The 26,915-nt window shown below is 45.9% G+C and overlaps 1 protein-coding gene across 7 annotated transcripts in view; it reads left to right on the forward strand.

Moving 5' to 3' along the window:
* The window catches only part of ptprub (protein tyrosine phosphatase receptor type Ub), a 160,571-nt gene that overhangs the window by 125,080 nt on the left and 8,576 nt on the right, over window positions 1–26,915 (forward strand). Inside the window, exons 13-27 of one of the 7 annotated variants that reach the window (XM_047597752.1) lie at window positions 595–631; window positions 3,839–3,977; window positions 4,937–4,960; window positions 5,197–5,351; window positions 5,958–6,160; window positions 12,241–12,313; window positions 12,406–12,482; window positions 15,047–15,064; window positions 16,855–16,891; window positions 17,742–17,839; window positions 20,585–20,701; window positions 22,405–22,559; window positions 22,834–22,969; window positions 24,657–24,806; window positions 25,764–26,078. In XM_047597752.1, the coding sequence (XP_047453708.1) occupies window positions 595–631; window positions 3,839–3,977; window positions 4,937–4,960; window positions 5,197–5,351; window positions 5,958–6,160; window positions 12,241–12,313; window positions 12,406–12,482; window positions 15,047–15,064; window positions 16,855–16,891; window positions 17,742–17,839; window positions 20,585–20,701; window positions 22,405–22,559; window positions 22,834–22,969; window positions 24,657–24,806; window positions 25,764–26,078 (1,734 nt within the window). The remainder of the gene's footprint in view (window positions 1–594; window positions 632–3,838; window positions 3,978–4,936; window positions 4,961–5,196; window positions 5,352–5,957; window positions 6,161–12,240; window positions 12,314–12,405; window positions 12,483–15,046; window positions 15,065–16,854; window positions 16,892–17,741; window positions 17,840–20,584; window positions 20,702–22,404; window positions 22,560–22,833; window positions 22,970–24,656; window positions 24,807–25,763; window positions 26,079–26,915) is intronic. The other 6 variants (XM_047597753.1, XM_047597755.1, XM_047597756.1 and 3 more) reach the window with 6 other exon arrangements.

Consider the following 26,915-nt stretch of genomic DNA (forward strand, 5'->3'; position numbering starts at 1 on the left):
TGCATAATTGTCCCATAATGCCCGAATTAGCATCTGTAAATCTTAATTTGATAATACATCTCCTCCATGAGGTGGCGGGATGGAATTGGATTACAGTCTTGGATCTCATTAGTGTGCCCTGACAAAGGTCCTTTTCATAACGCAGAGATGTCATCAGCTAAAATTTGAATAAAATTAATTCCTTTTCGTTGTGGTGCACTGGCCTGAAACCCGCCTTTTAATTTGCTCTCTCCTTTTCACCTTTCATCTTTTCTCCTTCAGCAAGAATCTCTAATCTCTCTCGCACCCTTCACCACAGTTCTCAGATTTCAGGTGTTTTTTTTTCTTTCTTATGTCATCAGCAGGATCTCATTTGTCCTTTTGCTCCAAATGATTTTGTACATAGTTGATCATTCTCATTTTAATAATACACATCACATTTTTGCATTCAGTGTTTTTATCTATTGCAGTCATATTTTCAGCCTCATATAGGTACATGCGTTTGCCTGAGCTCAGTATTTTTACATTTCTCTCTTTTCTTTTATCACATCTCTTTTATGCAAAATGCAAAGCGACACCTTCCCCTCTGATGTCCGTGTTTTCTTTATCTTTCAGGAGTCCAGAATAAACTGCATCCGGATTGCTCGCAAAGGTAAATCAACCTGAATATTTCCCACTCTCTCCCACAAACACGGTGACCTTGAAAGCGCAGTTTTCTGAATCCTAGACGAGAGAAGACAAAAAATTAAGACTGTAACTGAGATGGTAAGGTTTGCTCTGTAACGCACCGTTATTCGAACTCTCTCTCAAGCACAAAGGTGCGGATCTGGACAAAGTTTCTCCAGCGGTCCCGGATGTTTAGCGGCAAGCCTCAGAGAAAAGGGCAACAAGCAGGGAAGGATTAGAGGTCAGGCTTTCATCCTGTTTGTTTGGGGCCAGATGCTGGGACACACTATATCAAAGCCAGTCTCTTTGTTCTCATCAGCAGCCCACCAGACAGCTACATCTGAGGGCTTTGACCTCAGCGCCATCCACAAGGGTTCTCCAGATCAAAACCTCCAGATGGAGCTACCTTGGCCTATCTGTACGAGAAAACCCTGCCCTCCCCCACCTCCCCTCTCCCCTCCTCTTCTGTACCTCAGCTTTTTGGATTCAAAGGGACATGAAAAGGGCAGAGAAATTGACTCTAAGTCCCGGTGGCAGGAGAGCTCCTCTGCCACAGTACACTGTCAGATCATGGTGAACAAAAGTCATGTATTTGTAGTTATCATAGCGGCGCAACGGCAAGCGAAGCCTTGCAAGTAAATTGACTTGGCGGGGTGTCTTTTTTAGGTGAAGGCCTCTTTTTGTGAGTGAATAACGAAAGAGATGAGGCTCTCCTCAAGCATAAAGCCGAAAGGCAAGGCCAGCCATTTCGGCTTAGCTTCTCACTCCATCTGCCCCGCACAGCCTGGGTTGGCATTGATTAATTATGCTTTCTCAGAGCAACAGACATTGCACTTGCCTTTCTTCTTGGAGCCTCGGCACAGAAATGAAAATGCACAGTGGATTCCCATTGGTCAAAACATTTAATATGTAATTTAAAACTTTTATTTTTACAGCAAAATCAAAAAAAATAGAGATAACAGAAAGAAAATGCAGAATAGAAAGTAATGATTTAAAAAAAAAAACCTGCTAGGATTACATCCACACCTCATGCACTGAAAATGTATGAAATGATGTAACTGAAAAAAAAAATCAAAAAATGGAATGGGGAAAAAAATGGGGGCGATTTCCAATTTCAAGATGCAACAAGTCAGAGGATTTTTGTGTTGCTGTTTGTGATCTCCACGATCCCTCTACCATTAACATAGTCTCTGCATCATCGGGTCGTAAGCCGTTATTATCAAGCAGCCCATCACAAGCAAAGTGGAGGCAAATGATTCTGGCTTGGATAACAAAGCTGGAGATTACATTTCAACTTCCAGGTGACAGTTTAATTAAGGATCCTCTGGCAGGCTCAACACAACAATAGACTTCTATTTCTCCTCTAAGTGCCAATTTCCACCATCGGGCAGCTGGCAGGTGCATGGATTCATGTGGAAATCTATTTCATTCTCGTGTTTGGCTTAATAGAAATTTCGAGGCTAAATGTGGCAAAACCGCCTTATCAGTCTGAAACGTCAGAGGAACTGAAATTGATTTTTCGCCACCTCATCTACATTTTTAGCTAGCGCAAGGAACCTCTGTATTTCACCTGAATGTAATTCCAAATGAAGTCGCAGCATAAAATACACAACGAGCGCTGAGTTTGTGACTGAGTTTTTTTTTTTTTTTTTTTTTTTTTTTAATGGAGCACCTCCCGACAGGCTGAATATTTTCGGTTACAGTAGCTCCCAGACACAAAGGCAGCCTTGGATGATAGCGTGTCACTGTGTGTGAACAGAAACCACAGGAAAAAACAAAAAAAACAAAAAAATCATCTTTGATTCACTGTCTGACTAAAGCTTCTGCCACAACTGCCGCAAAGTATACCTGTCAGGTTCGCTGTCTCAAACCAAAGAAATGCCACGTTTTCGCATACTTATTTTGTATTTTATTTTGATATATACAGTATAGCCTCTCACCCGATGACAGCTGGGACAGACTCCAGTCCCCCCTAAGGACAAGAGGTTATAGAAGATGGGAATATACAGTGTGTATATATGTGGATAGCAACGCAAAGACCTTTTTGGAAGGAGCAGTTCCATGTAACATCCAGCCAGTGACTTACTTCGTCCATTCAGATATGCCAGGCACTGATTAAAAAATCCCCAGAAATTGAGTGATATTGTACTACTTTCATCTTTATTTGGGACTGCGGTTATTAAGCAGCCATAAAGCGCCTGTGGCTGTAGATGGTGGGGCTAAAACATGGCTCTGTTTTCATTTCCCCTGCCCCAGATCTGATATTTCCCCAGCAGCCTTAGAGATGGAGCTCTAACCCCAGGCCTGCTCTGACTTTCTCCCGCTCTCCAGATAGTTTGTGCTGTTCCAATAGGCTCAGAAGGGCTGGTTTTAGGCCTGTCAAGGCCTGGAGGACAAGCTGACACGCACAGAGACAAAAAAAAAAAAAAAGTAGATCAGTGGGCCCCTAGAACAAGGCAAAGAAAGGCCCACTGCTCAGCACCATTTACATAAGTATGAAGCTTTATGCCAGAGAAATGAATAACCCGCTATTATGATAACGACCTTTCCGGTAGCTCACAGACGTCGGGGCACCTTGAGATTATACTCTAGGGCTGCGTGGATGACAATGATTAGGCGTGCACCTCAGAGGTTTAGTATGCGCCGCACCGTGAAGATGTTAAATCTCACTTGCAAAGTTTGTAATTACCACATCACTGTAAAGATAAAAGATGGACAATACGTCGAAGGCTTGCGAACACGTCTCCTTCTGCATCAGCTCCCAGAAATCAGGTTATTTTCCCGGGAAACGGTCTCTCTCGTTATAGCCATTCGACGTGACCGTCTCAGTCTGTCAGAGTCGTTCTGTGCAAGCTGCCATTATGTTCTATACGTCTGTGGTTTATCCAAAAAAAAAAAAAGAAGATTTGTCACCACTTATACTTTGAGAACCTTCACAGACATGTCTGTGGGCTGTAGGGTTTGGAAAGACATTTTCATTTGTGTTCAGCCTATTTGGAAAGGCCTCTTGAGTCGCATGAGTGGACCACCACCTAGAATAAGAAACAAAAGAAAAAGAAAACTCCTTTAAATCTGCAAATTCCTTTTATTGTTAGTCTCTCAACCGTTTTGTTTTAGGCATTATTACGAAACATTTCCTCCTTAAAATTCTACGTGTCCGATCTGCCTTTTCAATCTGTGCCCCTGCTTTTAGCGGCTTGCAAAGATCACCGCAAGGCTCTGGAGGTGTCCCAGCACTCGGAGGAAATGGGGCTGATTCTCGGAGTGTGCGCCGGAGGTCTGGTGGTCCTCATCCTCCTGCTGGGTGCCGTCATCATCATCATTAAGAAAGGGTAAACATCTCCCGAGAAGTACTCAGTACAAAAACATGCCTCATTATGCACACAGTCACACCGCATCTCCCGCGTTGTTCTCCCCCTTAATGTTTTGTTTTTGGAACAGCTCAGTGATCAGTTTCTGTAGTCGCTGAACTTTTTGAAAAGGTCACGCTTGTTCGGGGAAGAGTCTGGACCGGCAGCCGACGCCGCATTGTTTTCCCTCCCTTATGGCGCGCCAGAGGGACCAAACAACTCTCATCTGCAGAACCTATCTGAGTGTGAAGTATTTAATTAAAGGCGGATGCAATTCAATTAGCCACTTAATTACGCACACCAAGCAGAGGACTGACCCTTAAATGAGACGGTAATTGGGAGGGAAAAGGTGTGCTTTTAGAGATTATTAGCCAATGATCCCACAGGTCTACAGTTAATCATCTGCACTTCTGGCTCCGCATAGCGGCAACTGTAGTCCTCCCCGAGTCTAAAATAAGGCTTGTCCCGCCTTAATAAAGTAAGATATATGGAAATGTAAAGACCCGACGTGCCAAATCAGGAGTTAGCCCGAGTTCCAGCGGTCGCTATTTAAATTGCTGACACAGCGTCCACGTTAATATTGAATAATGTTGATTGTGAAAGTCCCCACTACTCTGCACATTCGCCCGGGCTCCTATCACGAGCCGCCACGAATTTCTCCCTCCGAGAATTGATTGCCGAATTTGCTGCGACGGGAATCCACGCGGTCTGGTCCTTGAAGTGCAACACTGAGACATATTCGATTGAAACGAACACACTTTTCTCTGCTTGGGTCCGTCAGCACCTGCACGAGTCGCCTCCATGTGTCATGCGGCCGCCTGCATGCGAGGGTGGCTGTCACTGTAATCAATGCATTCTGCCCTCAGCTGACATTGCTTTCATCTTACATCTCTTATTTTTCATGATTTTTTTCCCCCCTCCTTCTCCGGCACTCTTACCAGAAGGGACTACCACTCTTATTATCCGTAAGTGACTCCACCTCTTTGCTTTTCCATCGTTTCGTGGTCCACCATATACATGCTTGTGCTCTGGCTGTCAATCACAATAAAGCCTCTTTGTCCTCTTTTCTTCTCACTGTTTCTGTTTATTCTTTAGCGTTAACCTTCGTGTTCTTCCTTCCTCAACGTGACTTTGTCTTTTTCTCCCCTTTTCCGTCTCCGTTCGTAACAATCTCTCTGTCCTCTCCCTCGCCCGCTGCCAGGAAACCGGTGAACATGAATAAGACGCCCATTACCTACCGCCAGGAGAAGAGCCATATGGGCTCCATGGAGCGCAGTTTCACAGACCAGAGCACCCTGCAGGAGGATGAGAGGATGGCCCTCTCGTTCATGGACGCGCACACGTGCGGCACACGAAGTAAGGCTCGTATAAAACCTGCACGGGGGGGACAACGTAAAATCTACAAGCTCATCAGAGTTACATAATGCAGTGTCGAATCTTACGCGCATCATCCATCACTCAGTCCACAAATGTCTCAGAGATTGCTATCATCCTGTGAAGAACGTTCTTCCCGATGAGTTACAGTCAGCTGTTCGCTGACAAACATAAGGAATCTCACAAAATAGCAAAAAAAACAAAGACAAGTCAAGACAAAACAAATGATTGCAATTCATGTCAGTAGTTTTCGTGTTCCTCTGTTTTCTTACGTTGTTAGTTTCACACAGACGGAAAGACAAATGTGTTTAGCTAGAGAACAGATCCTGGTCTGTTTCACACGTTCTCCGAGGCAGCGCTGCTGTCGCGTCTGCAAGCAATCTGCTTTGAAGACGCATTTTACTGAGACAGCCAATCACAACGACGTGCTTGTTACATGCACGCTGTTTGACTGACAGCGTCGGCATGCACCGCGCCATTATGTGACGCTAACAGCCCCGACTGCTACAGATGTTGGTTAATGTTTTTTACATCGTAACCCGTCTCGTTCATGAATTTTTAAGCTCCAGATTCTGACTGACGCCGCAGATGTGTTTGATTCAGGTGACGCCCGGAGCTCGGTGAATGAGGCCAGCAGCCTCCTGGGCGGCTCCCCGAGGCACCAGTGCGGGCGCAAAGGCTCCCCCTACCACACGGGTCAGCTCCACCCTGCCGTCCGAGTGGCTGATCTCCTCCAGCACATCAACCAGATGAAGACTGCCGAGGGCTACGGCTTTAAACAAGAATATGAGGTGAAATGGCGCTATTAGGCTCTTTCCCCACACGCTGACATTATAGAACAACAAAGACGGCTATTACCGCGGCACTCACACAGCCTGAAATGAACTCGCAGTAAAAAGTATTGCTGCTGACGCACTAGTACTCTGGACATTTAGAAGAGAGGGCTTTTAGGAGCGCATTACTGGGAAGAATCGCGTATGGTAAAATGTCTGCATACCGTGATTGTGTTCTCAAATAGCCTGTTTTCAGGGTATGTTTAACAACATGTAATTGATCCACTGAACAAACTGTTCAGGCCCTGACGGCAGGGATGATTCACCATTAAAATTAAAGCCTTTCTGCCATTTTGCCTATTTTCTATTTGAATAACCTATATCTGTAAATGTCTGTACCTGATTTTGAATTTCTGGCATAGAAATCTCAAGACGTGGTATAAATATGAATGAATAACACACAGTAAAAGACAGAAGACATAAAAAAAAGCAGAAATAAAAATGTAGTGGAAATGAAAGTGTGCTGCAGTCGACCTCTGTGGCACACGTTGTCCTTCCTTCAGTTTATTTTGTTATGGAATCTCACTGGTGATCAATGTGCCATTGTTATACAGAACTGATATACCGAACTTTATATACAAAAGACAGGATATTGCTATATATCCTATATAATATATTGAACATTTCGCTACATAATGTGCCAGATTGTGCATTTCTCATGATCCACACTTAATAAGAATGAGTGTTTGAATTAAATGGTGACTGTAACCAAGCTCGATTAGCTTGGTATCCAGCACCCAGACCTCCCTTCTCCACAGCTTGGTTACGCTACTCCTGCTTTTCCTCTCTTTTCACGGAAACGGTTTAACTACATCGCCGCGCCTCTTTAAGGTGGCGGAGTTGCGATCGGCGGCACGATTACTTTCCATGCTGCAAATGAGCAAGCAAGTCGAGTTACCTTCACGTGTACGTGACTTCCTGAGTGAATAACTTTAATTTGTTTCGTTTAACAGGTTTTGCTAGCGATGTTACGGCACCTTGGTTTTCACGGGGAGTGAAGTGTTTCCTCTGTGGTGTTTGTTCCGTGGAAAGTGTCATGTTGAAACTGTTGTGACTGATGAACTTCAGAGGTGTGGAGTGTTGTTGGAGTCATAGGCACACGGAAAATAAAGCAGTCCTGTCTGCTTTGCTCCGCGTTGTACGAGGTAACGGTCTCTACTGAAACTGATCCTCAGTGAATAGAATCTGTGGATTAAACTAATGAATCCACGAATGAGCCAGAATTGGAAGCCATCCATCCATCCATCCATCCATCCATCCATCCATCCATCCATCCATCCATCCATCCATCCATCCTCTTTATAGCACAATAACTGGGTTAAACTCACAGCAGAACGCTTCTTTCTCTTCCTCCCATGTGCTTCTGTGGCAGCTGGAAGGTGTCACCTCTTGGACATGTCCTAGTTCGAGTGTTGACCTCAATTTGCAACATTGCTCAAAGATCCCATGTAGAGCAAGGTACACTAGTCAGAGGGTGCGCATTGATGAAAAATGTTAGAGCGTGTCGGGCATATGCTGTAACAGTGGAGCTTCTGCCCTGGCCACGGAAAATGTCGACCAGAGAGAGTTCGATGGGGTCACCTTCAGCACTGTGGTTTGTCTCGTCGTAAAGTCCCTAAAATGCAGTAGCTTGGTTGTCTTTACTGGGAGTCGTAAGAGTGATCATGTCCAATAAATATGCGTTGCGGATAACTGCTAGCTTAAAGAGGCCATGTTAGCTAGAGTGGTTCTCGTCAGAGGGGTGTGGGAGGCCATCAATCTGAAATCACCCATGTGGCCTCCTCAGCACCCACTGAAATTAATTACCTAGGTTAAAAAGACATCTGGATCACCCCGTCGTTGTGGCTGAGAATAAATCATCCTCATTTGGGCCCGGAGAAGACCTCGGTTGTGACGGCGGGCCTGATGAGGTTAAACGTCTCCGGCTCTACCTAGTGAGCTCCCCGTCCGCTGCTGGCAGATTGCAGGGTGGCAGGGAGAGGGAGGGGTGGTCTGGGAACGCTGAGTGGGAAGAGAAGATGGATGAAAAGGTACAGACGGAGAAATGTGTAGGGGGAAAAAAAAAAGCTCTTGGCTTCCGTTCCTTCTAGCCTCCAAATAACCACCTCCCCTCCCTCTGGCGAGATCAGTATTTGCCTCCCTTCACGATATATGTCGCCATTGAAATTGTCTATCATTTGCTGAAGAAATTTTTCAGACGGCGATGCATGGAGCCGTTCCGCCGCGAACCGTGCAGGCCACAGGCGCAACTTACCTCATTTGATTCCTCAGACTGGCGGTGGAAATGCGAAATGTGTAATTCTCTTGGATTGATGTTCGGATGTCAGACGCCGGCGCGGGAGTTTGCTGATGGTCCACAGTGACCGAGCTCATCGTTCTGACAGGGTTTCCAAGGTTTTTCTCAGCGCGAAAACAAAATCCAGCGTAAGAAAAAAAAAAAAAAGAGAGCGAGAGAGAGAATGGCAACGAATTGATCATGCAGGAGCCTGAAGTTCAACGTATTCATCTGTGTCATAGAGCACCATTAAACTATTAAAAACACATTACTAAACCACACCGAGTGACGCCTGCAGCCGGCTCGAGCTGCTCTGATACATAACGCTTGTGACATGCCTCATTCTCCTTGTGCCAATGCCGCCCCTGCTCCGAGGTGCCGCCCGCTCCCTTTCAGCCCCTCCATCACACCCCAGCATCCACCTGTAGGCTCCGGAGGGGAGGCAGTCACTCATCGCTCCTCTATATCTATATGTAACGTGTCTGCAGGGAGCGATGAGTTCAGAGCTGCCATCGCAGACTCTAACTAAATCTCGCTGCTGTAATACAACATTTGCAGCACCAGGCGTCTAACTGAAATATGGTAATGCCTTAAATGTTTCGTTTCCAGCTCTCCGTCACACAGGGATTGCGCACACGGGCAATGCTCTTTAATTCACCGAAGCTAAAAAGGAGCGAACTTATCCCTTTGAAACACGGATAAAACTCATCGTGATGAACTGAAGCAGATCACCTGTAATTAGCCAGTTCATTGTCCAGGACTTTTCCATGCACTGTCTCCATTCTACCTGTGTCACCGCTTTTGTTTATTGTAATTCACTTGATTTTACTTGGCAAATCACAGCTTGGTTGTTTTGCAGCAGTTCACTGTGGTGGTGGTGGTGGGGTTTCTTGATTGAACGCTAAGTACAGACGTATTTGTTTTGCTTCTTTCACCCCCTCCTGCTGCTGCTGCGGCTGCTATCTGTAGCTGTTTGATTCGCGGTACATAATGAAGGACCCGAACCTCTGAATACCTCTCCCCGGTGGAGCGACTGCTGCCGAGAGTTGAGCTCGCACCCCGGGGGGGTGGGGAGGGAGTCCATCTCTTGTCACCCGCGGCCTGTGGCATTCACGAAGAAAAAGAGAAAGCGTCTTTTGTCTCTGGTTCATGGCTTCCCCCCTCTGGAACTCTGCTTGTAGACTCATTAAACTGTCCCTCTCAGGCAAAACACACTCAAAAAAAATCAATACGGAGCTCGGTGTGTTTTTCTTTTTTTTTTTCTTGTATATTTGTGGTAAGAGTGTGCGTTTTGATGGAGTGTCTCTCTCTATTATGAGGGAAAATGATGAGGAGTATCATATTACACTCCCTTGGCAGGAATAAGTTTTTATTTCCCTGAGGAGTACCTGTGTTCTGTAAAAAAAAAAACACTGATGAAGAATTTACAGTGGGTTGTAAAAGGGGGGCTTGTATGTGCGGCGTCTACTGTCGCTACGGTCATATTCCCACGGCAGAGGCTTACGAGTAAACAACACAGAGCTTTACTGGAGAACTAAACATTCTCAATATAACCCTTTGCACCTGGAGGCTGGGGTTAGAGAGGATGATGGACTCACTGAAACACGGATTCAGTTACTGGGCTCACATTATAACATATAACACTTTCTGCCCATCACTGACTTCCTTTTTTTTTTCCTTTTTTTTTAACTTGAATATTCTGTTCTGTTTTTTTCTGGGAGTTTAACACATCAGACATTTGTGATTGGATTGTGACGTGAATGTTGCGGGATTACAAATCTCATCACTCAGAGGCTCGTGATTCACTGGAGCCTTAAAAGAATTATGGGGGTGAAAAAGTAACAGGTCAAAGCGGGACGGTTACTGAGATGTTGATACTGTGTTAAAAGTCCAGTAATCTGTATTAAACTCTATCATAATTTGCTTCATCTCACTTTATGAGATCCCTTTGATCCACCGCAACCCGCTGATCCCTGCAAGTGAGGGTTTTTTTTTCTAATCAATCCTCCACCGGTCTGCGTCTTGTTTTCCCTTCCCTTCAACATACTATCATTCTCTCGCGATTTTCTTTCATCTTCCCGCCTCTCTCCTCTCTCTAGAGGACCCGGCGGAGGAGTGGTGGGAGGAGAGAAATAAAGAGCGCTCAGAGGTCTGATGTCAAAAAATGTAAGGAGGGGTGGAGGGGAGAAGTTGAACGAGGCAACGGGAACGAGGGATCCAGAGAGGAGACAGACACGGAGAGGGAGCGCGATGAAAAGAGGAGGGAAAAAAAAAGTGAGGAGGAGGAGGGTGTAATCCCAGGCAGGATTTAGCTGGTTCTTGGCTCTCTGTGGGGGGAAACCTCATTGTAATCTCCTGCTCAGCATGCAGACTTGGGCAGAGTTTCACCAAATTCCGCCCGGGGCTGGAAACCACTGGGTTCAGACTGGTGCAGATGTGTGTGTGTGTGTGTGTCTGTGTGTGTCTGTGTGTGTGTGTGTGTGTGTGTGTGTGTGTGTGTGTGTGTGTGTGTGTGTGTGTGTGTGTGTGTGTATTGGTTCTGAGATCTAATAGGGGCTTAATTTAGCCCCAAAATGACTTATGACGACTTGTGAGAGTAAACGCTTCTTAGTGCATCCATGCAGACAGGCGGATGATAGGGAATGGGGGGCTGGGGGGGTATTATAATGCAGCTAAAAGCCTTCTACCATGCAGGTGGTAGATAGCCCCCCCCCCACCTTCGCTCTCATATCAGCGCTGATTGGTTGGTGTACTGTATATATCAACGTTCAGAAAACAACAAACAAGATATAATGTTCCAGCAATTTATACCTCGCATACTTGTTCTGTTTTTTTGGGGTTTTTTTTATGTATTATTTTTATGGCAGTTTACAGTGGTAATGGTGGCAGGGTTGCTGACTGAAATATTTCTACTTTTTGAAAGGATGTGCGACCCGTAAAAGGGTTCAGAGGAGGGGAGGTGGCGGGGTGGGGGTGGAGGGGGCTATTTTAATGGCCTCTGTATTGTGCCAAACAACTGAGGCTAGAGCTTTATTTCCCCGGCATAAAGACAAACATTGCTCTGAGCCCCGATAACGTCCGGAGCCGTGTTTGCCTTGACCGCGGCTTTATTTATTTATCTTTTTTTTTTTTTTTTTTTTTAATCTCACCTGTTGCATAGTTACCGCGCGCTCGGCCGGGGCGGCAGGCAGCGAGCTGCTGTGATGGGAGGGTTTCACAAGCCGTCAAGACTTGAGGCAGTAGCTGATAAGGAAGGGCATTTTCGCGAAACATTACGATTTTGTTTGACTTCATGTATATCTGGCAAGTTGCTCTTCTAACTTATGAACCTCTGAATGTTGTGATCTTCCTATATGCTGTGCAGGATTGTGAGCGTGCTGCAAGCGGATGCACTGAAGCCTGAAGTAGCGAAGCCTGTCCAAACGCTTAGAGTCTGCTCTGTGCGCCTAATTCTCCCATTATTTTAATGGATTTATCACTTGAGACGCTGGCACACAGCATTTAGGGGGAATCAGACAAAGACATACGAGGCTCACAGCTTTTGTTTAATCACATATCAAGCTACAGATCCTTTCCCGCCGGAGACACTTGATCTGAGCTTAACGCTGCGTTTTGAGAGATGCGCTGATGGCTATCACGCTGGCCACGTAACAACCCAGAACACACAGAAAATATGAAACTGTAATCGTTGTTTGTCTAAGATGTGTTGATTGTTGCTGCAAAGAGCTCCTGAAAATCTGACAGCGACTCTCCATCTCCGCAGAGCTTCTTTGATGGCTGGGACTGCACAAAGAAGAAGGACAAGACCAAAGGGAGACATGACACCTTGCTGGGATGTGAGTAATCATTAAACATTTACCTCCGCGTCAAAAAACAAAATGCTGCGACTGCCTCGTATTCCCGCCTCATTTATTTTTGTCTGGCTCAGATGATCGCCACAGAGTGAAGCTCCATCCTCTCCTGGGGGACCCCAACTCCGACTACATTAATGCAAACTACATTGACGTGAGTCTAATCCTGTTTTTTTCCTGCCTCTGTTCGATACGCGGCACAAACAGCCTCCGCCGAGTCTCTGTCGCTCACGCCCCGCAAAGTCCATCTCTCTCATTCCTGTAAGCCCACCAGTCTGCTGCCCCACTTTTCACCTGGAAGCTTTCATCCAATCAGACACCCCCCCCCCTTCCTGATAGTGTTCTGCCAGATGCCATGCTTTACGTCAATTGCCGCACAGGATCCCTGACCCAGACCGCCTCTGCTATCACTTTTATTAAAACACAGTGGTGGAATGAATGCATTTTTGATGCTTGGCAGCAGGAAATGAACCTTTCTGTAAGATGCCACAAATCCACCTAAATTAAATAGACACCATTGTCGTTATTCAATATCTGTGGGTTGGGCTGGGAGGAGATGATCCTTTCCACCGTTCACCCAAGCCAACCACTGACATGCAGCGCTGCAGTTAACATCCTCACCGACCATGCGAAAACACATGTACGTGTCGCTAATATGTCTCACACAGTCTCATTCATGCGTGTCCTCATTCATAAAAGCTAGCGGGGTCCGTGTTTATCCAGCAAATAGGAGTGCACGTTCAGATGGCGACAGTTTAGTCGAGCTTTTTGACTGAAGGAAATCAAAATCCTGCGAACACAAAACCCCGTATCCTGGGTTCCCCCGTGAATCTGTCTCAGTCCTCATGTGTCGAGGTTCGTTTGAGTAATGTCTGGAGAGCTCTGTCAGTCTGATACAATTTCTTTGTCTCACAAGATTTATTTTGCGCCCGTCTCACCGGGACTAGTGTAAAGTAAATGTGGCACTCTATGAGGAGCTGAAGCACGCTGATGTGCTCCCACGTCTGTCTGAGGCTCTCAATGCCAAAGCGTATTTGGGGAAAAAAAAACAGAACAACCGATCTTATTTACTTGAGCTTTTTTTTGACAAAAGAATATTAGCGAGTACGGCTTTGTTTTTGGTGGATTCCTCCTTTTGGCCAAATTGTATCATCAAAATGCTTGACACTACACAGCTTTTTTCCTCTCCTTTATTTCTCCGCGGAGAAAAAGCCGGCGGTGAGACGCTTTTAGAGAGTTCATTACATTGAGAGGGCATTAAAAACCAGGCCTGCTGTTAGGCCGTGGTTATTGTGAGGGTCTCCATTAGCGTTTAGGGCGCAGAGGTGCGGGCATTAGAGGGAAAACACCACTCAGCAGCTACTACTGCAGTGTCTGTGTCAGCGATGTTACCCTCAGACGGGGCTGACCTCGCTAGGTGAATTGTAACTACTTAGCAGCAGTGGTGCATGTTTTTGGACAGGCTGTGATTATTTCAACAGAGGTTAAATGGAAAAGTCCTCCATCCCCCCATGCACATGCACACCCCTCCGAAAATGATAACTGCTTCCAGTACGGAGGCGCGAGTTCTCCGCTTCTTCTTTCCCTGTCACTTGATGCACGATCGTTCGCCTTGTTGGCGTGCATGCTGCTTGAAGAGGTGCAAAGCTTTGCATACGATTAGCTCCCCGCACCTACTCCAAAGATGGAGAGCAGAGCAGTTCGGTGGATGTCGCTATCAAAAAGTAGCCAACATGCACTGTCAAACTGTTTAATCCTTTGAGTGCAAACAGCAGTAGCATTTATTCATATTCATATTGTTACTTTTAATTTTTCCATTAATGCAAATCTTTGGACGGTTTGCGGCCGCCAGGATATTAGCAAATCTGATCAGCCGGCGCCCACATGAGTTATTTTTCAGTGTAGCTCTTAATCAATAATAGATTGAGCTTTGACTATTGCTTATTAAGTCATGAATGTTTAATACGACTGAGAAATACTTCAAGAGTAGCTCAATAAAGAACCGGATGCTGGACTCAGATGAGCGAAAACCCGCTCGCCCGGTGCTTCAGACAGAAATGTTTCCCAGCTTGTGGGTTTTTCGTCGGCGCTGTGCGGCCCACTGCACACACGCGTTAGCGTTTCCTCAGCCGGCCTCACCCGCGGGTCCACGCTTAACTTCACACTCTGGCCACGCTCAAATATTATTCAGGCAAAATTTTTTCCAGGCTAATTACTTCAAATTAGAAATTAGAGCTTTCGCCGGACCTAAATGGAGATAATTTCACGAGTTGCACGTCACAGCACGTTTCTTAAACGAGCCCTGATCGTGTAGGGAGCCCTTCCAACGTGAAATGAAATGCAGAGGCTGTTGGCGTTAATTTGAGCAGTAAATAAGCGTGTCGTTTTCTGATTAGTGGCATAACATATGCGTGAGACGCACGGTGAAAAGAAAATCTTTAATGCGAATTCAGCGGGGAAAAACTAGAAATACTTTTGATTTGTAAAAATAACCACGAAGGGCGGTGGCCTCAGGTCGTAAATTCACATGGAACAGGTGTGCTGCCATGAAGCTCAAGCTTTGCTCACATAAACATATGCACACATGCACAAACACACACACACACACAGACCTCCCATCTGTCTGTAACCGTAACTCCTACAGCTTCTTTCATTAACTAGCCTATATGTCTTCTTTTTCTACTCCCCACCCCACTTCCTCGACCTTGGACCCTGTAGATTCGGATTAACAGGGAAGTAAGTACTTAACTGCTCGTTCTTCTGCCTGCCATCGCACTATTTTTGCTATTTTCCCCTCCTCTCTCGCTACTCCCCTCTTCTCTCTCCGCTGTCCTCTATCCACAAATGCTCAAAGCTCAGAGTGTTTCGGGTCTGTGCACATTAGACAGAGGGAGAAAAAGCACGCCCTTTTAGCCAGCGAGCTAAAACACAAGGAGATGTGTCCTCCTCCGAACAGAGGCCCCTGCTGTCTTTGTTAGTTCTCATAAGTGGCCAAGAATCAGGAAGTTTAGTTACCATGGCGACTGTCTCAGGCGGAGGAGTGGTGGCATTCATGCTGATAGAGTTTGGCCAGGGTCTGAGGAATTGTGGATAGCAGGCCTCACAGCACTGGTCATCCATCTCCATTTCAAACATGTCCCTCCGTTTATCTGACTGGATGCTATTCAGCAGAGCAATCCATCAGCCATGTGGTCGGACTGGACATATTAAGAAGATGATGCCCTCCGCAAAAAAAAAAAAAAAGATAAAAACGTTATCGACATGGATTGCTGCATCATACTGATTTGATGAGAGCCGGTGGGCTCGGGGAGTTTATTTTAGATCATTCCTGGCCCGCCTTCTCCACTCAGTGAACCGCAAAATCCATGATGTTTTCATCGGATCTCGGAGACAGGGGTCTCTTTTACCTTGAGAGGTTAACTTATTTCCAGGAGGAGGGATTTCTTTGCACGGTGTGTCTGCGCTTCAGATTCCATCAGGTGGTCCTCGTCGTGTCTTTTCCCCCTCAAGGCTGTAGAAGTGGCATCTCATTGTTTGTTCATAATCACCCCATACCCACAAAGGCTGTCACAGTATATAGGTGTTAGAGTGTTTCAATGTGCATAATATGATTTAGATTTAAAAGCCTCTCAATGTCGATTTGTGTTTGACTTGTGACAAGAGTGGTAGATTTTCCTGTTTTCCAAAAAAAAAAAAGGTTATGCCAGTGCATATACACCGATCCGGTATAACATTATGACCACTAACTGCAGAAGTGAATAACATTGACCATCTTGTGACAAATCAACATGTGGACTTAGACATGTAACACCCATCAAGACTAGAATAGACACCCCCACCCCATAGTAGTGACACTCCTTGATGACACCTGGCCTCCAAATTCACTAAACTGACCCCCACTGATAACATCCTGTTACGAGACACCACAGGGCACCCTCAGAAGACCCATGTCCATTCTCTGATGAGTCACAGCTGTTTTGGAGGCACGACTGACACCTACACAATATTAGATAGGTGGTCTTAATGCTATGCCGGATCGATGCAGGATTTTAAATGAAAACTGATTCGTTTTTTATGAGGCGGCACTCTGAGCAGGAGATGGATGAATAAATCGGACATCTGAAATAAAAAAAAAAGTACGCGCCTTTCTTTTATCATGTCTTTATTAAACTGTCACAGCAATTCAGGCGTTGTTCACTCCAGTCTGAACTGCTGTAGGAATCACTTTTTTTTTTTTTTTTCTTTAGAGATTCATCAGCAGTTTATCAGGGCGCAGTGTTTATATGTCGCCTCAGCTGCTCCGAACTCCCCGTGGAGTCACTGAGAGCGGAGGCGTGGCTCGGCGGCGTCGATAGGTTAGGCGGAGCTGGAGAATTGTACCAAGAAACTCGCGGAGGGGGTCAGTGGGAGAACAGGGAGAGAGGGAAGGGGCGAGGCGGAGAAAAAAAAAAAAAAAACCCTCCCGTACAGCTGTGCCCGAGGCGCAGATGGCTTACTCAGCATGTCATCCCTCTTCTCTCTTTCAGGGCTACCATCGATCCAACCACTTCATCGCCACTCAGGGTGAGTATCCCAGAAAGCCTATAGCGTGTGTGTGTGTGTGTGTGCGCGTTGATTCAGTATGGTGAGTACCTTTTCTCTTCAAATAATAAACTGAAGATGATCCAACCAACGAGCCCACTCACACACAGCCCCTTGTCAGAACCGTCTCTCCGCCAGACCCAAAGGTGATGGTGTGACTATCAGCCTGTGAAGGCTGCGTTAGTCACGTCACTGAATTAATCATGAGAACAGCTGAATAATTAAACGCATTAATTATAGCTTTTCATTCTCTGTGACACACGGCACGGTGACGCGCTCGAGAGGGGGACCTTCAGTTCGCCCTCCGTCGCTCAGACGCAAAGTGGCTTCTGACGGACGGTCGGGCTCCCTCTGCTCCCTCCGCCGAGTCCGGGGGCCGCTCCCATCCCAGATTCACTCGTGGCGCGCTCATCTTCTTATCTCGCACCAGCGCCACTAAACCCTGTTAGGAAGACACACAGAGGCAGATGAAAACTTGAAAGAGAAAAGATGTCAGCGGCAGAGCTTCCTTCCTACGTGATTCCTGGCTCCTAATCGTTCCCTCCTCAGATGACAGTGAGTGACTGCTGGTCCTCGGGGCTTTCATCATCAGCTGCCGCCGCTGTTGTTTTGTCGCCCGTCGCCCCTTCCCTTTTGTCTGCCTGCCTGGAATTCCCAATAACTTTATTGACGGCTCAATCTTGAGAGATCAGTACCCCGCCATCTGAGGAAAGGAGGACACTTGGGTCGCAATAATACGAGATCTCGCCGCGGCGAGCGCTCCCTTATCGAGAGGCCAGTCTTTGATGCCGCTGCTGTTTTTGTCTCTGTCTCTGTTGTTTCTCCCCGACAGGGCCCAAGCAGGAGACTCTGTACGATTTCTGGAGGATGGTGTGGCAGGAAAATTGCTTCAGCATCGTCATGATCACTAAGCTGGTGGAAGTTGGAAGGGTGAGTTGTGCGCAGCGCTCTCCCCCCTCCTCCCTCCGCTGTTCACAAAAATACCACGTTCATCAAGGGATGCGTGTGGTGTTTATAGGAGTTTATGTCTTTGAGAGTCATAGGCCTCACAGGACCATGCCGCGCATGCAAAAATGTAGCCTACGAGCTTCTATACTTAGATGATTTATTTTATTTGCAGTTAACTTGCTGGTAAAACAGTAATGCCACTGGGGGACTTTGCTTTAGCCTGACAATTAGAAGAGAGGATCAATGCCGTACTCGTACAGCTAGATGGAAAGCGAAGATATGGTAAACAGTGTGCTGCAGAGGTGCTGATTGCTGTTTTCACCTGTTTCACAGCTTTAATAAAGATAGTCACCTGCTCTGCAACAAAGCCGCCTGTTGCCCCATCTCATCATTAATTGTTGACCCAATTACAGTCGCATGTAGTTTCTATTCAGCAGCAGTTCTGTTTGATGCAGCATGTGATGAAACGACAAGATGAAACTACCGTAGGGACTGACATCCCGCTCTGATCTTAAATATTCCTCACCACGTATACTGTTGCACATGTGGTTGTGTTTGAAAAGCTTCTGTAGTGACCTGAATAGTTCCCAGGTTAATTTTCTCCTGCATGTTGCAATATCTGATGGATCATAACCTCACTGGCAACTCCACAGCATTAAATATATATACACACTCACTGGCCACTTTATTAGGTACACCGTGCTAGTAAAAAGTTGGACCTCCTTTTGCCTTCAGAACTGCCTTAATTCTTCATGGCATACTTTCAACAAGGTGTTGGAAACATTCCTCAGAGATTTTGGTCCATATTGACATGAAAGCATCACACAGTTGCTGCAGATTTGTCGACTGCACATCTAAGATGAGAATCTCCCATTCCAACACATCCCAAAGTGGCTCTATTGGACTGAGATCTGGTGACTGTGGAGGCCGTTGGAGCACAGTGAACTCATTGTGGCATGTTCATGAAACCTACTGTTGCCTTTCCATCATCTCCAACCAGTCTGCCCATTCTCCTCTCACATCAACAAGGCACCACTCCACTCATTGGATATCTTCTCTCTCTGTAAACCCTAGAGATGGTTGTATTTGAAAATCCCAGTAGATCAGCAGTTTCTTAAACACCATACCAAGGGGCGGTCCTCCAACCATACCACATTTAAAATCTCTTAAATCCCCTTTCTTCCCCATTCTGATGCTCGGTTTCAACTTCAGCAAGTTGTCTTGATCACCTCTACATCACTAAATGCATTGAACTGCAGCCATGTGATTGGCTGATTAGCTATTTGTGTTAACAAGCAATTGAGGTGTACCTAATAAAGTGGCCAGTGAGTGGAATTAATTTGTTGAACCTATTGAGCATTTTTATTGGATTGATAAATGTAATGCATTCATTTCCCAGCCCTCTGTTTAACTACTACTTCAGCTTTTTGTACATTGTTCTTTCAGTGGCCACTGGTCATCAGGAATCATCTTTGTGTACTATTACAGAGAGTCACTGCATGGAGTATCCATTATTCGTCTGCGTGACAGCATTGTGAAATCGCAGCGCCGTGTTATGCGGATTTACATCGCCATTGTAATGATTATAGGGTCCATAAAATGCTCTATGAAATACCTGTGATGTATATAAACATGCGTTGAGCCCCAGTAGCTTTGCCTCCTATACACTGAGCACTATATCGTGGCGCCATTATTTTGCACCTCGGATAAACAGGTGCCATGAATTTAAGTGTCCGTCCTTTCCAGCCGAGGCAAGAGAAACATATTACCTCAGTGGATGGTTAAAATGACACCATTTTCTAGCTGTTTGCCTTCATCCAATTTGGTTCTCCATCCTAACAATTCTGAGAACGGTCAACAAATGAGAAGTGGTCTGTGTTGCCGAATCCAAATAACACCTCCATTACATGAATAAAAAAATCACCTCCACTGTGGCCGGTGTTTGGAATAAAATGGTTGCTGCCCTCCTGTTCATTATCCCTCCCGCCATTATGTGATTATTGTGCTTTTCCTCCCTTCGCCCTCCATGATAAAATATCTGCACAGGAACGTGCTGTTTTTGTTCTCATGCAGCATTTGACGCATTCAGCTCATTAAATGTCATGCCAGTAAGTCTCTGTTCCACTTAAACCAAGAAACGATGAACTTAATTATCGTCACTTAATTTTGAGTTCTGATCGCACAGCTAATATTTATCTCCTTCGCATTCCGGAGAATTGTCAAAATTAATAATGGGAGATGTCTTTAAAGATTAACATCCTATTATGCGGTTCACTCAGAATTTAGTGCTTAAGTCTCAGATATGATGGAAAGGACTTTTGGGCTGGAAGAGTCCGAAACTGGTGCTAGGACGGACGTACGAGGGGTCGTTTAGATTTATCCAACAAGCCTCGGCCTAAGCCTGCAATCTTCCTCCCTCAATCTCTTCATGTCCACAAGCAAAGACGACAGAGCCTCCGGCGTCCTCGTTGTGAGACAGGGTTTACCTTTTAGCTGGACACCACCGGACTGAAGATGACGCTCATCAATCAGTCGAGACCATCATTTACTTTAGACGGCAATGAGACACCAGTCGGAGTAAAATGAAGATAATTTAGCGTTTTACATCAATTCCAAATTTATACTTTAAAATAGGTTTAAGTTTCCTGATGTTACATTGAAAACAACCTTCAAACAGTACAATATTTCCTGTTTCACTCGCTCACTTGCTTTGCTCTTTCTGAACAGGTGAAATGCTGTAAATACTGGCCTGATGACAGCGAGATGTACGGGGACATCAAAATCACTCTGCTCAAGACGGAGACACTTGCTGAGTACACAGTCCGCACCTTCGCCTTGGAAAGGGTGAGCCCGTCTCGCGTTTACATTGTCTCCGGCCTTCTTTGTCTGCCATACCTTTGCACGTGTTTTTATTTCACTCTTCTCAGTTTGCGGCTGCGGCGTCACTCTGAAACCATGTCGAGCCGTCACCTAGTAACACGCATGTAAAGCGGGGATTTAAATTCGAAGTAGCACATTAATGGAAGGGATGAGAAGCGCGACGAGACTTACTACTGATGGACTTGAGGTCCACGTATTAAATTGAAAGGAATTAACAGCAGTGGCTGTGTGGACGCCCCTGCCGTCTCTACTACATAACTGTTACAGTGTTTTGCCCCCGACGGCCTCCGTCCTGTCACTCTCCTGGGGGATCTCTCGTTGGAAGGGCTCAGAGCGGCGCCGGAGTGACAGTGGCACAAACACAGCATTATCATCACACTGTCACATTCGCTCTCCACGGGCGCGCGCCGCTGCTTATTCAAATCGCTACGAATTTGGGAACTGGTGACAGCTTGTTTTTCATAGCTCCTTCCCTTTCTTTTTTTGGACTCCCGTCTTCGGCAAATCTTTGCTCTGCGTCGCTTTACTTTGTCATCTCTTGCACTGAGGAAGAAATTGCTGTGTGACTGCAGCAGCCTCCCAGTAGAGAAGGAGAAACCTCGCGGCCCTCCCTGAGCTCCCTGGAGCCTCAGTAATTCCTTTCTGCACGTCTGTCACGCTGCAGCTGCTGCTAACATGCGATACCCAGAGGCCAAACTCTACTAGACGACCTAAACCGCCCCCCTCCCCCTCCTCCCAACAAAATAATATCCTGGTTGTCCTCAAATTGAACCAAAATAAATGTCACGTCACATCTATCACAGGGGGGAACGCAAGGATCAGCGCCTGTTGGCTGCTCTTAGAAAACCGTCCCCCAAAAAGTCGAAACGCTGAGTAAAATGTGAATAAAGGCCGAAACGCAAACTCTGTGTAAAAATAAAAATATAAAGAAGACCACACGCTCAGAAACTGTATTGCTCATTTTTGAATTTGATGCCCGCAACTTGTTCCCCACGTTGGGACAGGGTCATGTTTACTACCACGTTGCATCATTGAGTCTTTTTTTGAACACTGGCTTCAGTTCTTGCCTGTTCTTTCCCCCCGCTCAACAGATCGACGCCTCCTTTGTTTCTTCTTTGTGCTTTGTGATGGACCAAATGTTTCGGGTTATTGACGGGCCAGTTTAGCATCCAGTCGATTCCACTGCGGAGCCATCCCCAGGCTTGCCCAGAAAAAGATGTATTTCGGTCGGCAGCGCATGTTACCCCAACGTCCGTGTGTTTGCTTCCTGGTTATCCGTGCCGTACACACTACCGCACCCTCATACTGTCTTGCTTTTGAGCTGCGTGCAGATAAAAAGCTGGGGGTCTCTCCAAGCAGCTTAAGGCCCAAATGGTTAGGTGTCAATGATTCTCCAAAAAGAATTTCCGGTTTTGATTCCTCGCACCGGATGACTCAGACCAACTTATATGAGAGGACGAGAAGAAGGCGACAGCATCTCTGGACCTTGTTTATTTAATTTAATCTTTGCATGATAGAGTTTTTACTCTTTTAAATGTATTTAAATTGTAGTGCAGCGTGTTTTTTCCAGTCTTTGTCTTTGTGTGAACGGGATTGGTTGCGAGTAGACTAGTATTTTATGTATGTACGTATTTTATTCATTTTTGTTGTTTGATTTTTTTTCATAGAGAGGATACTCAACCAAGCATGAGGTGCGTCAGTTCCACTTCACGTCCTGGCCTGAACACGGTGTGCCCTATCACGCCACGGGACTGCTGGCTTTCATAAGAAGAGTGAAAGCCTCTACGCCTCCTGACGCTGGACCAGTGGTGGTCCACTGCAGGTAACGCCATGCCGGAAAAGTACTGAAAACTGAGTTACTTTTTTGTGACAGCATGTGAAAATATATAGTTGTATAACTTCGATTAGAGATGGACACACTTCACAGACCTCTAACCTGCTGGTTTGATTCATAATGGTTGTGACTCTTCATTATTTCATGTGGTCCCATAAATAACTGACTGTATTCTTATATATTTAAAAAAAAAATTAAAAAATCATACTTGAAATGCAGATAATTGAATGCTTCCTCATAAAAGACGGCCCTTTCGTTGCAGCGCGGGTGCGGGCCGTACCGGCTGCTACATCGTGCTGGACGTCATGTTGGACATGGCCGAGTGTGAAGGCGTGGTGGATATCTACAACTGCGTGAAAACCCTCTGTTCCCGACGCATCAACATGATCCAGACAGAGGTCAGGACGGCGGCGCAGCCGGCGCAACACTTGACATTCACGCTGAGTCATCTGCATCACATTTTCATGCGCATATTCCACTTATTCATCAGGTTAAATCAGTGGCCATGATACTGTAACCCCTCTCCCCGCCGAAGAACCTCTGCTTTTTAAACATTTGTTTCTCTCTCCCGTTGTTTGGAAATTCAAAGAAGCGAGGGGAGGTCATTAGCATACTCCCACTCTGGGACTTATGTAAAGGTCATCGCTATAGTTTTAGAGAAGAGACTCACATTGTCTGTCGGTGGGCTGCGTAGGCACGTGCCTTTCCTTAGATGTGCGGGTCATTTGCATATCCGCCCCTTGTTATGTAAATCTGACGTTGACTTAGCTGTTTATTACATTTGTAGTTATTTGCAGGGGTGCGCTCATTAAATGCACGCTGCATGTGTTTGTTTACTTGGAGATATGTATCCATTCTCCAGGAGCCTTGATGCGACATTAACATTAACATGTTTAATTCAGAACAAGGCAGGTTACGAAACGTCTCTGCTGTTCTTCTCGCTATTTGATTATTTATTTATGGACATAAAGCCGTGCTTATGTATTAACCCGACTCTTTTGTTATGTTCGTTCAGCTGTGTGGAACCTTATAAGACATTGTGACGTGTCACACGAACAACACAACAACGCAACGCTTACCGTTCATATCGCGGGGATAAAAAGAAGAAACGCAAAATAATATAACATAATGCCATGAGAACGCCCAACCCCGAAGTGAACATTTTACAACAGCACAGTCTAAACGCTTGAAAACGAGTCTATCAGCATGGCACGTCTCGCCTTGGGAATCTTTTACTACTCTTTTTGGCGAAGAACTTTCCAGACCTGTCAAACTGTGAACGCCTCTCCTGTGCACAGTCCTCTTCAGGTGCCCGACAGATTTTCTGTAAGCAGGATTATGAGAGGATGCTGAGCTCCGGCTGGGCCATTCCAACAACATTAATCTTTTATGGCTCAAGCTATTCTTTCCTTTTCTAATATATGTGCTTCGTCATATTCACTTGAGTTCTCCTGCCTTCACTAATGCCTCAGTTCCCGCTGAAGAGAAGCAGCCCCCGGAAGCGTGGTGCTGTGACCACCGGCCTTCGCTGTGAATGTTGTGTTCTTTCGCTGATGTGCCAAACATACCTTTTACAAGTTTTCATCCCATCAGACTGTAATCCATTTTCCACATGCTAGACTGGGAGGCTGGATGCTTGTTATTGCGCAGTTTTGTCGGGCTTGGATGTGCTGTTCACTAGAAAAAATGAACAACGCATCCACAGCCTCACAGCCCAACCAGAAGAAGAAGATGAACCACTTTTCTCTTCGTTCTTGTCGATTTTTGAAGGACGCCAGTTGTTGACGACTGTCTTTCACGTGCACCGTGGTATATCTAGGACTTTGGAAATGTGCTGGGAGTGAAACCTCTGAACAATAATGGCCTGTTAATGCATTGTTCACTAGTTGCGGCCTGTAGATTGTATCTCAGCCGTATAGCCATTATAGAGTGGTGTGCACTATTATGCACTCTCCTTCAGTTTTTTTTTTCTCCGCTAAGTGTCAAGGATCTTTTTTTTTTTTTAATGAAGCTAGAATAGACTTTTTGTATCCACTCAGTGGCCACACTTGAGCGCTGAATAACGTCACCCGTTCCTCCTTTCAGGAGCAGTACATCTTCATCCACGATGCCATCCTGGAGGCCTGCCTGTGCGGAGAGACGGCCATCTTGGTGAACGAGTTCGCCGTCACCTATAAAGAGATGCTGCGGGTGGATTCCCAGAGTAATTCCTCTCAGCTGCGGGAGGAGTTTCAGGTCAGTCAATTATTAGAATATAGCTTTCTTGGATGATACGTAGTTTACATTCTGTTCAGGGTGATGTTAGTCTCAGCTTTAATGCTGCGTGGCTGCCACTGAAATCCACTGCTTGCTTCATAGGAATGTTCTCTCAGGACATTTTATCAGATGTTGATCAAGAGAGCGGGGAACCGGCTGTGTTCCCGCACGATTTACCTTCGATTTGCCTCATCCGCTTCCCTCCGCTGCAGTGCTGAAGCAGCAGCCGCGCTGATTCCGGGTTTAACATTTCAAAGTGAGACGGGGGGAAAAAGCTCCTTTAATTTTGTACCGTATTATCCTGGTGCAGCACACATGCATGCAGGAGCCATAATGGGTGTTGTTTAGGGTCGAGGGGATGCTGCTGTAGGTGGTGCTGTACCCTGATTACAAACTGTTACTTCTGCATAAAGGAAAATGTTGCATCCCCGGCTTTGATCTTCTAAACTTATGCATCTGACATTTGATGTTGAAAGCCTCTCCGACGCCCGATGTGCTCTGTGTTTGCGCTATACTCTGTCATCCTGCCGACGGCAAACAGCCAGACAGTAGTACTGAGATCAGCAAGTCACAGATCTATTATTGATGCTGTGTATTAATGATCCAAATATATATTTTTTTCTCCGTCTAATGTAATTATGGCGAAATGAACAGAGAGTTCATCATAGAAAATGTGAATGCAATATTTCCTTTTGAGATTCTTTTTTTATTACGCTCCGCTTTATTATGCAGTGACCCAATTTATCCTTTATTCTTTTAAGTCAGTTCATCAGTGTGATGTTAAGTGAATTAAAGATTCTTACAATCAACACTATTGGATTTTCAGCATTCTCTGCTTCGCGCCGTCCCTCCTCGCGCGTGCCGACTCTTCCGCGCTCTCTTGACTTTCACTTCATCCTCGCCCCTCTCTCACCCCGCCTCTTTTAACGTTCGCAGACGCTCAACTCTGTGACCCCCCACCTGGATGTGGAAGAGTGCAGCATCGCCCTGTTGCCCAGAAACCGGGAGAAGAACCGCAGCATGGACGTGCTGCCGCCCGATCGCGCCCTGGCCTTCCTGGTTACGACGGAAGGGGAGAGCAACAACTACATCAATGCTGCTCTCGCGGACAGCTTCCATCGGCAGGCCGCTTTCATCGTGACCCCCCACCCCCTGCCCGGCACCACGGCCGACTTCTGGAGGCTGGTTTTCGATTATGGCTGCACGGCCGTGGTCATGCTCAACCAACTCAACCAGTCAAACTCTGCTTGGGTGAGGTCAAAGTCTTGTGTGGTGTTTTGTTGCTGTTTATTCGTCGGGACTACACGGAACATAGACAGTCAGATGTTTTGAGTTCACACACACACACACACACACAGGAGCCAGCTGTTGGCTGTATAAGTTTTGGCTTTCACTTTTGAGATAGTGCGAACTTTATTTTAGACTTTTCCTGACATATGCTTGTCAGGAGAAGTCTTTACTGCTTCTGTATCTCACTGTGCTTGGGATTAGTTCCTTCATGCCATTTTATTGGCTTTTGATCCCTGGCCACACTGATCTCAGAGCATGACTAGATAACGCCCGTTCCAGTTTTCGCTTTTCCTCCACAAGATACACGCCTGAGGAGGACGACTGCAGCACCTCCCAGCCACATCTCAGGGTTTGCTTTTGCTGCCGGCCCGCTTCTTGTCACCAGCATGTTTTGCGCTCTTTTTATTAACGCACACATTGACGGCGGTGATGATTAGCGGAACAGTCATTCCAGATTCAAGTTCAAGATTCACTTAAAAACACAACGAAACTAATTATTTAATCATCGCAAATCCTTCTCTGGTGGATTTTAAAACTAGCCTTTGCTATCTTATCTCATATCACAAGACATCCTATATGGTCTGAGCTGGAAATAGGGCTCTACCAGATAATCATCAGTGAAGAAGGCCTACGTCAGCAATGAATCCTTGAGTGGGTTCCAAATACCATCCAAATGTGTACGTCTTATCGTATCTTAAGAGTTTTTGCAAAGAATCTCACGGCTTCAACAAATTAAAGTGTGAGACTGTGTGAGAGAGAGAGGATCATTACAATCATAAAGTACGGATGAAATTAGAC

The sequence above is a fragment of the Mugil cephalus genome, chromosome 11 (genome assembly GCF_022458985.1).
Source record: "Mugil cephalus isolate CIBA_MC_2020 chromosome 11, CIBA_Mcephalus_1.1, whole genome shotgun sequence".
NCBI lineage: Eukaryota > Metazoa > Chordata > Actinopteri > Mugiliformes > Mugilidae > Mugil > Mugil cephalus.